The following is a 14,202-nucleotide window of genomic DNA, read 5'->3' on the forward strand; positions in this document are numbered from 1 at the left end:
TAATCTCCAATCCCCTGCTCCAAGTCCACATACACCTTTCCCTTCGCTGTCTGAGTTATCCATAAACTTGTCCTTATCTCTGTCCTTTTGTTGTTGTTTGCTTGAATGTAGATTATATCCAATTTTTATGCTTTTTTTGTGAGATTGTTTTGCTTATTCTTCTTTTATTTATTTTTTTGTTTGTTTTGTGCTTCAGCTTTCCCTTGCCTCACTCCATATTAATTGGTGTTGTAGTTTGTACTAATCCCCAGGCACTTGTTGCTGGCATTTGCTGGGATTAGTGATTGTTCTATTGGAGTTTTATCCCCAATATATATAGTCTGTTCCCCTTTCTCTCTTAGTCAATTTCTTGTCTCTCTTACTTTTTTTTTTTCTCTTTACTTTCCCTTTTCCCAATTTCATTTTCACACTCCTTTTTTCTTTTTTTTTTTCTTTCTTTCTTTTTTCCTCTTCTTCTTTCTCTTCTATCACCTAATTTGCCTTTCTCTGGTGGTCACTTTTATTGGAGGTTATTAATATCATGAATACATTCCTGTTCAGTGCCTTGTGAGTTGTACCTGGTAGTGCTGTATTTTGTGCCTTTAAATCAACCCAGGAGAGAGAGAACTACATAACCAGACACCCAGAGAAGAGAGACCATGGGGAGACAAAGAAGCAGCCCGCATATGAAAGAAAATCAGGCATCACCAGAAAAGGAAGTAAACGAAATGGAGGCAAGCAACCTTCCAGAAAAAGAATTCAGAGAAATGGTCATAAGGTGGCTGAAAAGAATGGAAGACAAATTCGACAATATGAGCAAGAACCAAGAGGAAATGAAGAAGAACCAAGAAGAAATGAAAAATGACATCGCTGCTGTAAAGAACTCAATAGAAAGCATCAAGAGTAGACTAGAAGAAGCAGAGGACCGCATCAGTGAGCTAGAAGACAAGATGGAAAAAAATACCCAAGAAAAGCAACTTCTAGAAAAAAAAATTAAAAGGCAGGAGGAGAGTCTAAGGGAACTTTGGGACAACACGAAACAAAACAACATCCACATAATAGGGGTTCCAGAAGGAAAGGAAGCTGAGCAAGGAATAGAAAACCTCTTTGAAGAAATAATGACAGAAAATTTCCCAGATATAGGGAAGAAAAAACCCACACAAATCCAAGAAGCTCACAGAGTCCCAAGCAAAATGAACCCCAAAAGACCGACGCCAAGGCACATTATAATTAAATTGGCAAACACCAACGACAAAGTAAGAGTCTTAAAAGCAGCAAGAGAGAGACAGAAAGTTACATACAAAGGAACCCCCATCAGACTAGCAACTGATTTCTCAACAGAAACTCATCAGGCCAGAAGGGAATGGAATGAAATATACAAAGTCATGCAAAGGAAGGGGCTGAATCCAAGAATACTGTACCCAGCAAGGCTGTCAATCAAAATTGAAGGTGAAATCAGGAGCTTCACAGACAAAAAAGGACTAAGGGAATTTATTACCACCAAACCAGCAATGCAAGAAATGCTAAAGGGTCTACTGTAAAAAAAAAAAAAAAAAAGAAAGAAAGAAAGAAAGAAACAGGAAGCGAAGAAGTAACACAGGGGTAAAGAATAGGAATGGCGACAAATAAGTACCTATCAATAATAACTTTAAATGTAAATGGATTAAATGCCCCAATCAAAAGACATAGGGTAACAGATTGGATAAGAAAACACGACCCATATATCTGCTGTCTACAAGAAACCCACCTCAGAAAAAAAGACGCACACAGACTGAGGGTGAAGGGATGGAAAAAGGTTTTCCAGGCAAATGGAACTGAAAAAAAAGCTGGGGTAGCAATACTTATTTCTGACAAATTAGATCTCAAACTGAAGGACATAACAAGAGATAAGGAAGGCCACTTCATAATACTAAAGGGAGCAATCCAACAAGAAGAAATAACTCTGGTAAACATATATGCACCCAATACAGGAGCACCCAAATACATAAAAAAACTCCTGGAAGATATCAAGGGAGACATTGACAGCAATACAATCATAGTAGGAGACTTTAATACCCCACTATCACCATTGGACAAATCCTCTAAACAAAACATCAGCAAAGAAACATCAATCCTAAATGACTCACTAGACCAGATGGAATTAATTGACATCTTCAGAACATTTCACCCCAAAGCCACAGAATATACATTCTTCTCAAGCGCACATGGGTCATTTTCAAAGATAGACCATATGTTGGGACATAGGCAAAGTCTCTTCAAATTCAAGAAGATAGAAATCATATCAAGCATCTTCTCAGACCACAGTGGCATAAAACTGGAAATCAACTACAATAAAAACAACCCAAAGAAATCAAACACATGGAGACTAAACAGCATGCTATTAAACCATGACTGGGTTACCAGAGAGATCAAAGAAGAAATAAAAAACATCATGACAACAAATGACAATGAAAACACTACAATCCAAAATCTATGGGACACAGCGAAAGCAGTCTTGAGAGGGAAGTTCATAGCTCTACAAGCCTACTGCAAAAAACAAGAAACAGGGGTAATAAATTACCTAACCCAACAACTCAAAGAGTTAGAAAAAGAGCAACAAGAAAAGCCCAGTGTAAGCAGAAGGAAGGAAATAATAAAGATCAGAGCACAGATAAACGACATAGAGACCAAAGAAACAATACAAAAGATCAACAAAACCAAGAGCTGGTTCTTTGAAAGGATAAACAAGACTGATGAACCTCTAGCCAGGCTCACCAAGAAGCAAAGGGAGAGGACCCAAATAAACAAGATCAGAAATGAAAGAGGTGAAATAACAACAGATCCCGCCGAAATACAAAGGATTGTTAAAAAATACTACGAACAACTCTATTCCAACAAACTGGACAACCTGGAGGAAATGGACATATTCCTAGAAAAATATAACCTTCCAAAATTCAATCAGGAAGAATCTAAACAGCTCAACATGCCAGTAACTATGGAAGAAATTGAAGCAGTCATCAAAGAGCTTCCGGCAAACAAAAGCCCGGGGCCAGACGGCTTCACTGGAGAGTTCTACCAAACATTCAAGGAAGAACTAAAACCTATCCTCCTCAGACTATTCCAAAAAATTCAAGAGGAAGGAACACTTCCAAGCTCCTTCTATGAAGCCAGCATCACCCTAATACCAAAACCAGATAAAGACAACACAATGAAAGAGAATTACAGGCCAATATCCCTCATGAATGTAGATGCCAAAATCCTCAACAAAATTCTAGCAAATAGGATCCAGCACTACATCAGAAAGATCATACACCATGACCAAGTAGGGTTTATCCCAGGAATGCAAGGATGGTTCAATATCCGCAAATCAATAAATGTGATACATCACATAAACAAATTGAGAGATAAAAATCACATAGTCATATCAATTGATGCAGAAAAAGCATTTGACAAAATCCAACACCCTTTCTTGATAAAAACTCTCAACAAGGTGGGAATAGAAGGATCATACCTCAACATCATAAAAGCTATATATGATAAACCCACAGCTAACATCATACTCAATGGGCAAAAACTAAAACCATTTCCCCTAAGAACAGGAACAAGACAGGGATGCCCACTCTCACCACTCCTGTTTGACATAGTACTGGAAGTATTAGCCACTGCAATTAGACAAGAAGAAGAAATAAAAGGCATCCAAATTGGAAAAGAAGAAGTAAAGCTGTCCTTATTTGCAGATGACATGATATTGTACATAAAAAACCCGAAAGACTCCATCAAAAAACTAACAGACTTAATAAATGAATTCGGCAATGTAGCAGGATACAAAATTAATGCCAAGAAATCTATGGCATTTCTATACACCAACAATGAACTTACAGAAAGAGAGACTAAAAAAGCAATCCCATTTTCCATCGCACCAAAAAAATTAAGATACTTAGGAATAAACCTAACCAAGGAGGTAAAAGACCTATATGCGGAAAACTACAGGACACTGAAAAAAGAGATAGAGGAAGATGTAAACAGATGGAAGAACATACCATGTTCATGGATTGGTAGAATCAACATCATTAAAATGTCCATACTACCCAAAGCAATCTATAGATTCAATGCACTCCCCATTAAAATACCAACGGCGTATTTCACAGACCTAGAAAGAACTCTCCAAAAATTCATCTGGAATAAAAAAAGACCCCAAATAGCCACAGCAATCCTGAGAAAGAAGAATAAAGTAGGAGGGATCTCAATACCAGATTTCAAGCTGTATTACAAAGCCACTGTCATCAAAACAGCCTGGTACTGGCACAAGAACAGACATATAGATCAATGGAACAGAATAGAGAATCCAGATATCGACCCAAACCAATATGCGCATTTAATATTTGACAAAGGAGGCATGAACATACAATGGAGTCAAGACAGTCTCTTTAATAAATGGTGTTGGGAAAATTGGACAGATACATGCAAAAAAATGAAACTAGATCACCAACTTACACCATACACAAAAATAAACTCAAAATGGGTACAGGACTTAAATATAAGACGGGAAACCATAAAAATACTAGAGGAATCCACAGGCAGCAAAATCTCAGACATATACCGAAAGAACTTTTTCAGTGATACTGCCCCTAGGGCAATGGAAGCCAAAGAGAAAATAAACAAATGGGACTACATCAAAATAAAAAGCTTTTGCACAGCAAAAGAAACCATCAACAAAACAACAAGAAACCCCACTGTATGGGAGAACATATTTGCAAATGGTATCACTGATAAAGGTTTAATTTCCAACATCTACAGGCAGCTTATACAACTTAATAAAAGGAAGATACATGATCCAATAAAAAAATGGGCAACGGACCTAAATAGAAGCTTTTCGAAAGAAGACAGAAGGAAGGCCAAGAGACACATGAAAACATGCTCAAAGTCACTAATTATCCGAGAGATGCAAATCAAAACAACAATGCGATACCATCTCACACCTGTCAGAATGGCTATCATCAACAAATCAACAAACGACAAGTGTTGGCGAGGATGCGGAGAAAAAGGAACCCTCGTGCACTGCTGGTGGGAATGCAGACTGGTGCAGCCACTGTGGAGAACAGTATGGAGTTTCCTCAAAAAACTGAAAATGGAACTCCCATTTGACCCAGTAATCCCACTCCTAGGAATATATCCTAAGAAACCAGAAACACCAATCAGAAAGGATATATGCACCCCTATGTTCATAGCAGCACAATTTACAATAGCTAAGATTTGGAAACAGCCTAGGTGCCCATCAGCAGATGACTGGATCAGAAAACTATGGTACATCTACACAATGGAATACTATGCTGCCATAAAAAAGAAGGAATTACTACCATTTGTAGGCACTTGGATGGAATTAGAGAACATTATGCTAAGTGAAATAAGCCAGTCAATGAAAGAAAAATACCACATGATCCCACTCATTTGGGGATAATGAAAAACATTATAAACTGATGAACAAAAAGATAGTTACAGAGGCAGTAAAGCATCAAACAGACTGTCAAATTACAGTGGTAAGGTTAGGGAGAGGTGGGGGAAATAAGAGATCAACTGAAGGACTTATATGCATGTATATAAGAGTAACCAACGGATGCAAAACATTGGGGGGTGAGGGCATGTATGGGAGTGGGGTGGGGGTGGGGGGCAATGGTAAGATATGTACACATATAATACCTTAATAAAAATTTGAAAAAAAAAAAAGAAAAAAAAAAAAGAAAAAAAAAGAAAAAAAAAATAAAAATACTCATTGCACTGTTTTTTCTCATTTCACTGCACATCATTGAACTCTATAGGATAGCACTGGCCAGCAAGCCTTAAGTCTTTATTTACTTGGCCAAGGCATAGCACATATAAATACAGGCCTTTTGGAATAGACTTAACCCATCCTCCAGCCCATTTTATCAAGCTCAAAACCCCACCATCTTGCCACTAATCTTCAGCAGATAATGGAAGCCATTTGGCAAAACTTGCTCAATCTAACCTCCATCAAAGACTCATCTTTATCCACACTTAGTTTTAGCTCCTTCCCTATATTTTCCAAAGAAAACGTTTTTTTTCCATTGGTTCCTTAGCCTTCTGACTCCTCACGAATGCTAAATCCATCATCAACCCCCTTATCAAGTGTAGGGGATTAAAATTCTTTGGCATTCCTCTCACTGAGAGGTGGGATCTATATACCCTTCCTTTATATCTGGCTCTGTGACTGCTTTGACCAATTGCATAGGTAGAAGTGTCACTGGTCCAGTTTCTGGTTCCAGGCCCTAAGAGACTGGCAGCTTCCTCTTCATTTCTCTTGGAACAATCTCTCTAGGAGCCCTGGGCTGCTGAAGAAGCTTCAGTTGATGGCCCTGGTAATGTCTTGGACAGTTCTGACTAGACCACCCACCAGCTGAATACTAACAAGTGACCCCAGTTAATGTCATGTAGGCAGGAGAATTTCCTAGCTGAGCCTTGCTCAAATTGTTAACCCATAAACCATGTATCAAGCCAATAAATTCTGGTTTTTCTTTTTTTTTTTTTTAATGTAGCCTTAGATAACCAGAACATGACCTCTTTGTCCCTTCCAGCTATTTTCTTTTGGAATATAAATATACTAAAGTCTTGCTCAGACTTTTCCAAATTTCCCATTTTACCCTAAACCTCCTTTTATATAACATTCACCTTTCATTTTCTCTTTCATCTATGCTCTGCCCTTTCATTCTCCATCTTTCTGCAATGATGCTTCTTCCCTAACCACGCTGTCAGTGTAGGTAGCTAGTTATTGATATAAGGGAGGTAGCTAGTTACTTATATAAGGAAGAAAGTAAAAGGGAACTAAATCTTAATAAACTGGGAAGCTGAAGCAGCTAGCAGGACAGCATTCCATTAGGTGTACTAGTAAACAGACTCATACACACACTCTAGGGAACTAGAAATGGACAGGAAAACCTCACCAGGGTGCTAAAAGCCCAGTACCAGAGAGAAGGGAGGAAATTCCTCTGCTGGGCACATGCGCAATAGAAACGAGATGATGTAATTGAACTTTTGGACACGCTCAATGAGAATCAGGATGATGAAATAGAGGGACAGGGACTAGCCTGGGAACAACTAGAAAGGTAATCAAGTTGGATAAGAGGCGTGAAACCCCAATAGGATTTGCTGGGATGAGGCCTGGGAAAAATTAAAAATTGGAGTAAGGATAGTTTGAGTGGTTCTTTGTTCTTTACCTGAACCAAGAAGATATATAGAGGATTAACAGGAGCCTTGTGGCAGTGCTTTAGTGCCTACCTACCCTGCACATCACCAAAGGTATATGAATTCCCCTTAATTCACAAAATCTTGCCATCAGGTTTAAACTTCTCCATCCTTGTGCCTTGAAATTCTTTTCTCAGGACATGGCAAAGGAACTCTGTACTTTTACCAGCAACAATGCCAATAAAATTATTTTTGCCAACATCAGTGATGTTTAGGTTTTGCCAAATACAAATAGTGAATTATCATTTCTGACCTTATTTGAACTCTGTGTCATGTGATATTCCTGAACACTCAGTACTTTAGGAAACTCTTCCTCTGGTCTCAATACCTCTCCCTCTTGCTTTTCTTCTTATATTGAGCTTTACCCCAAGGTTCTCTCCTCTTCGTGTCTCCTTCCTACATGCTTTTTAAAGTCACATCCATCCTACATTCACACTTCAAATAGATGTTGTATGTATCCTGAGAACTTTAAATCTATATTTCTAGCCTAGACCTTTCTCTAGAACCTAAGGGCCAACTCCTTACTTGACAGCTACCTCCATTTAAACCAGAGGTTTAAATGCTTCCTGGTCAGTGAATGGTTCCACCATCTACGTGAAAGTTACGCTTGACTCCTCCTTGAGCCATGCTCATATTGATTCTACCAACTTAATATATCTAAAGTTGGCTTATTCCTCACTATATCCCATTTCTAACACCATAGTCAGGATTATACCATTTCTTATTACAGACTCCTCTGGCCTCCAGACTCAATTCACTCTTTAACATCCTGGTAAAGTATTCATACTATGGTACAAATCTTATCATACATCCCACTCCTTTACTAAAATCCTTTAGTGCCTCCCCAGTAGCTCAGGTTAACTTCAAATTCCTTAACATGACACAGCCAGCCTTTACCTACATCTCTTGGCTCTTTCCACTTGTGTCATTATAGTCAACTATATGAAAATACTTGCAGTTTCATAAATTCACTATATACTCTCATACTACCAGCCTCTGTGGCTGCTACTTACCCACATAAAAGTCCTCCCTGATTTCTAAACCAAATTAATAGTAACTTTTGGTTGAAAGCTCAATTTAGCTTTCATCTTCTCAAGAAAACTCTTCTTGCCCCCTTATTCTGTTTTACGTAACTTTCCTATGTGTTTCCTATGTGTTCCTCTCTATGATAGCATGTGTTAAAACATAGTGTTCTATTTAATAGCTGCTTATATAGAAGTCTGTCTGAACACTAGACTATGATCTCCTTGAAGGCAAGGATTTATTTTTTTATCTCAGTTCTCCAGTCATATTATTGCACACAGTAGATATTCATAACTACTTTTTGAATGACCAACTGAATGAATGAGTGGCATGTATTTCGTTTTCAGATTTGCTAGTTTCACATGGACTTTAAACAATATTACAAAAATTATAAAATTCATGAAAGTATTTCTTCCTACAAGGGAATAATGCTAAAAAGGCTATATCAAAATTCACCTTCTCAGTTTTTCCTTGCTTGAATGAAGAAGAGAAATCTTTTTGCTTGTATCAAAATCAGAAAATGGAGCCTTTAATTCAAGCCCAATGTCCTTTCTTAGAGACTCAGAACTAGAAACAAGAGAAAATCATACTATATATTTAAGAGGAAAATTATTCAGGCAATATTAAATAATAAGCACCAATACACTAATCAAAGGGTGTTTATCTAAATATCTTGCTTCATACTAAGTTGCAGTAGATATCAAAGCATGTTACCTTACATATTTGGTGCAGAATATTTTATTTCAAAATTTCAAAAGAATTTATTATCAAGATCATCATAAATTCAATGACTGATCAATATTCTAAAATACACAGATAAAGAATAACAGATACAAACAGGATTAAAATAATCTGACCTCACTGATTACAACTATCCCAAATTATATAATTGTATCTAAAGGTACATTACAATGCTTCTCTATCTGCATCGACCAGATCGTCAAACCTCAGAGGGAAGGTAGGGGAGGGTGGGGGTAAGGGGGAGAGAGCAACCAAAGGACTTGTATGGATGCATATAAGCCTAACCAATGGACACAGACAACAGGGGGATGAAGGCATGAGTGTGGGGGGGGAGGGGCTGGGGGAACAATTGGGAAGATAAGAACACATATATAATACCTTAATCAATAAAGAAAAAATAAAACAAAATAAAATAGAACATATAAAAAATTAAAATAAAGGTGCATTACAAGAAAAAAGAAAATGGATTAGAGGACCAAGATACACTATTCCAACTTGATCAGCAAGGGCTGGTTCCTTCTATATAAAAATTTGTCAACTGCCCAGGTGGAGTGGCTCCGTTGGTTGAGCATTGTCCTGTGCATTGAAAGGTTGCCAGTTCAATTCCCGGCCAGGGCACATACCTGGGTTGCAGTTTGATCCCCAGTCAGGGCATGTACAGATCAATGTTTCTCTCTTATCTCTCTCTCTCTCTCTCTCTCTCTCTCTCTCTCTCTCTCTCTCTCTCTCTTCTCTCTCTCTCTCTCTCTCTCTCTCTTTCTCTCTCTCTCTCTTTCTCTCTTTCTCTCTTTCTCTTTCTCTGCCTGCCCCCCTCTTTCCTCTCTCTAAGCATGTCCTCAGATGAGGAAAAAATAATAATAAATAGAAAAATAAAAATTTGTCAACTAATGGACATTTTCTAGCTCTACCATTTTTCTAGAACTTCTTCAAGCATTTTAATTAACTAATTTGATTGATTTTTATGAAATTTTCCTAAGAAACTTACAAACCAATATTAGCTCCTTTATCCCAAGAGATATAACTTGATTTGAAATTTTACTTCTATTTTTAGTAGTAGGATTCTGAGGAAGAACAAAGATTCAAGATGAGTGAGGCTCAAAAAGCAGTTGCAAATAGTATAAGAAAATTACAAAGCCTTCCAAAACCTTATATCCCAGATAAGGTTTAATACAGTAAATCTCTTTGAGGTTAAAATGTTAAATAAGATCAAGAAAGCTGTTGATATCTCTGCATTACTTAAGTGATGGCATCTTTGACTTCACCACATTTATTGGTTGCCAAGTCTCTTCAAAACAGTAAATGGCCATATTTCTACAAATAGTGTATGGTCATGTTCTACAAATTCTGGAAGTGAATGACTCAAAACTCCCATCATCATCACCCATCTCCTCAGCAAGTATGTCCATTGTAGCCCTATGCTATAAGGCTACATCAAAATTCACTTCTCAGCTTTTCCTAGCTTGAATGAACCTCCTGGAGAATCAACTTGAATTGAAGGGGAAAAATTCACAAAAACTGAATTTTTGTAAGCATAATACAATGCTAGCATTCGAAGGGTCTGACCACCAGTTAAATTGCCTATAAACTGCAGATTTGAATACCAGTTCTGATATCTCTCAAGTGGAGGAACAGAAGCAGAGAGAGAAAACTTCTTAAGTGTTATTTTCAATAATTGGGCGTATAGGTTAATGAATTCAAAAAAAGACATCAGGGAGAAGATTAGTAGGTGGATAACAGCTGAGGCTGCTCTTCTTTGTTTAATTATTGAGGTTTATGTAAATTTTTTGTTTGAAGATAAGATTCTATTGTTTTAAACAAGTTTGAACACCACTGCTATTATTTAGTTTTGATTAGTGATCATCCAGACTCTACTTTAACACATCCAATCATGGGGAACTTACTACCTTATAATTCACCTGGCTCCCCTATAGTCAACTATGATTGTTATGAAATAGTTCCTTATATTTAGCTGAATACTCTGTAATGTGTACCTATAGTCACAGCTCAGGATTCTGAAATATAGAAAAAATTGCTTCCCTATTCCACAAACTTGCCTCTTCTATCTATTGCATCACCCCTAGCACAGTAAGTTCTCAATAAATTTTAAATAAAATGTATACAGCAAAAACTGCTACTTTGAAAAAGTAAAAAAAAAAAAAAAAAACTAACCAAGCAAATAGATCAGTAGAAAAACATCCCAGCCGTTCACTACAGGACTTCTGCAGGGGAAATCCAGATTGTTCAGGCTTCATAGAACTTTCATTCTTAACTGGAAGTTTTAAAAGGGGGACCACTTTAATTCTAAAATCACACATACACATCCCAATCGACAGCAGTTGTCACTTTTTACTCAATAGATTTTACAAAGCAGTATTTTTAAAAACAGAAAGCAATTTATCAATTTAAACGATGGATCATGAGTCCACCCAGGTTAGAAAGCAAAATTAAAGCACTACATACAATTTATTCCAGAACACCCTCTTACAACCAGATTCTAAAAATTTAGAAATACATTTGTTTGAAACACATTCAACTGAGTTTACTTATTAAGTTCTTATTTATAGATAATTGACAGAGATAGAAAATATGTATGAGTCTTCAGTAAGCAGCTACATTGTCAAAATATGGCATCTGATGTTTTTATTGTGTATGTTTTTTATGTTTTGCTTTGCTTTGCTTTGTTTTTGCAACTGCTCATTCTCAGAGCAAAGATGAGAAAACTGGAAGCAGATGTAGTTAAGACGAATAGAAAGGGTGCTAGACAGGTGGTGATGAGCAGCTGCTCTATTTCTACTGAGAATCATATAAGAAGAGGCTGCAGAAAGATCTTCGGTCACTACGATAAGCCATTCCAGGAAGAACTCTGAAATTGTAGGGGCTGGGAGCCACTGGAATGTTACAAAACAGACTCACTAATCTCCCCTGAATATTAAAGAGCATTAAAAAAGAAGGGTGTATTGAATCTTTTATCATCTGAAGTATGAGCTCATACAGGATAATCTGAGACTGTCAGACTCATTTTAAGAAAAATATTACCTTAATTTTAAAAGATTTCCCAGCTAGTATCCCAGGCCTAGAAAAACCATAAATAGTCATTGACCAGCAATAATTCCAGTAGAATTTATTTCAGAAATTAGAGGATATCCTTTTACAAGCCAAATTAAAGCTAATTTAATTTCTGAAGTGTTTAGATGTTGGTGATATACTATATAATACAATAGAAGTGAAGGGTTTAGAAATGTTAGATCAAATTGAAGCACTGATACTATCTATTTCTAAAACAGAAATAATAACCACTCTATTAACTTACAGAAGTAAAATAATTTATAGGCAAGAGTTTTTGCAAAGCACAAAGTATGATATGATTCAAGGTAGTGGCCCTGGCTTTTAGGCAATCATATAAGGACACAGCATGATTAATTTAATTTTAGTGACTAAAAAATGATGTAGTAGCTAGATTACCAAAACCAAAATAACAATCTCACTATCAATAAATAATGCCTGTGCCTACCATAATGCTATATTGGTCCTGTATAACACGTGTTAATCCCAGGAAGAAGCAAGTCTTTTCTCCATAGGTAGAGAACACGTTTCCATTTATTTATTTACTTGTTTTCTTCAGACTATGATTGCCAAGGATTACATGTTCTTTACAATACATAGCATATAGTCAATTCTTAGCAAATAAAAGGCACAAGTGATAAACCAACTTTAAAAAATATGAATATAATTTTGTGGTATTTTAATTAGAAATTTTCAAACCTTTACAAATTTGTTTTTCACTCACCAGTATTTGAGAAATATGTTTTCCAGTATTTTACCACAATGCTAAGTTTCTCCATAGTCAGTGGTTCAATTAAAGTAATATCAGCTCCGTGCCCTGAAAGACAACCTAAGAATATTTGTATTAAATACTGATCTATGATTTCTATTTGGAGAAAAAACAAATAATATACCTAGTAGGCACATACCTTTAAAATTTTCAGGGATTATAAAAACAAATAGTAAATGTATATTTTTCTTCCTGCCAAATCTGAGGGAAAAAAATATCAAAGTGAAGCAAAAGCATCAAAACATTGGATTCAATAATTTAGCCTCTTAGGAATTGAACTAGAATGATTTTCTTTATTGCTTTAAAATTTAAAATGGTGGTATTAATATTGAAATTTAGTAAAAGTAGCATCTCAAATCAATGAGGGAAAGGTAGACCACTTGAACAACTTATAAGGAAAGGGAATGTATTTTTATTTCATATAATTACATACAGAGAAGTCTGAAGTGTGCTGCTGGCTAGGGTCTATATAGTACAATTGCAGGTTACTTGAGAAATACAAGGGAAAGAGATACTTTGCTAAAACTGATATTTACTCCATTTGATGATTTATTTATGAGAGATGCTTAAGGGTCTCTAGTTTAATGGGCAAGGAAATCCAAATTCTGAGTCCCCGTCAAACCCATGGCTTCTCTGAGCAGGAATTCATTCTGTTAATAAGAATAGTCTTTTTATAATTCACATCCATGGCAACCACTAATGCTTGATTCTTTACAACTGGGGAAGGGAAAAGTGGATGACTTTAAAGAAATAAACCTTTATTTTTAGAATAATTTTATACTTACAGAAAAAATATGAAAATAATAGATTTCCCACAGATCCCAAACCCAATTTTCTGTATTCCTAACATTTTATGTTAGTGTTCATATTTCTCACAATTAATGAGCCAATATTGATACATTATTATTAATTTAAGTTCATATTTTATTCAAATTTCCTTAGTTTTTACTTATAATCCTTTCTTCCTAGCCCAGGATCCCATATATTTAGTTATCATGTCTTCTTAGTTTCCTCCAGATTGGGACACTTTTGTGATTTTTTTTTTTTTTTTTTTTTTATGATCTTGACAGTTTTGAGAATATTGCTCAGGTAAGTGTAGAATGTAAGATGGGCCACTTTTATTCTTGCTTTTAAAAAATGAGACTAAATATTATCCAGATTCTTGGTCTAACCACCAGTTTACAAGAAATTTAAGTAAGGAGGAATATTTTAAAGAATAAGGATGAAGTGAGCAAAATCCCAATTGTGGGAAATTCTATTTTTTAAAATGACCCTTTTAAAAACATATAAATAAAGAGCAAGATCAAAAATAACAGAGGGAAGGAAAAAGTGAATCCTGATCTGTATAAACTTACAGTTTAAAAAAATAAATCATAAGATAAATAAGAGAA

At 36.0% G+C, this 14,202-nt stretch overlaps 1 protein-coding gene across 1 annotated transcript in view; it reads right to left on the reverse strand.

The window, feature by feature from the left end:
* The window catches only part of SOHLH2 (spermatogenesis and oogenesis specific basic helix-loop-helix 2), a gene marked incomplete at its 5' end in the record, with an annotated part of 139,372 nt that overhangs the window by 73,760 nt on the left and 51,410 nt on the right, over positions 1–14,202 (reverse strand). Inside the window, 4 exons of the mRNA XM_080659394.1 lie at positions 8,695–8,805; positions 11,149–11,248; positions 12,767–12,871; positions 12,951–13,012. Coding sequence (XP_080515520.1) covers positions 8,695–8,805; positions 11,149–11,248; positions 12,767–12,871; positions 12,951–13,012 — 378 coding nt within the window. The remainder of the gene's footprint in view (positions 1–8,694; positions 8,806–11,148; positions 11,249–12,766; positions 12,872–12,950; positions 13,013–14,202) is intronic.

Source organism: Plecotus auritus (genome assembly GCF_963455305.1).
Source record: "Plecotus auritus genome assembly, chromosome: 3".
Classification (NCBI taxonomy): domain Eukaryota; kingdom Metazoa; phylum Chordata; class Mammalia; order Chiroptera; family Vespertilionidae; genus Plecotus; species Plecotus auritus.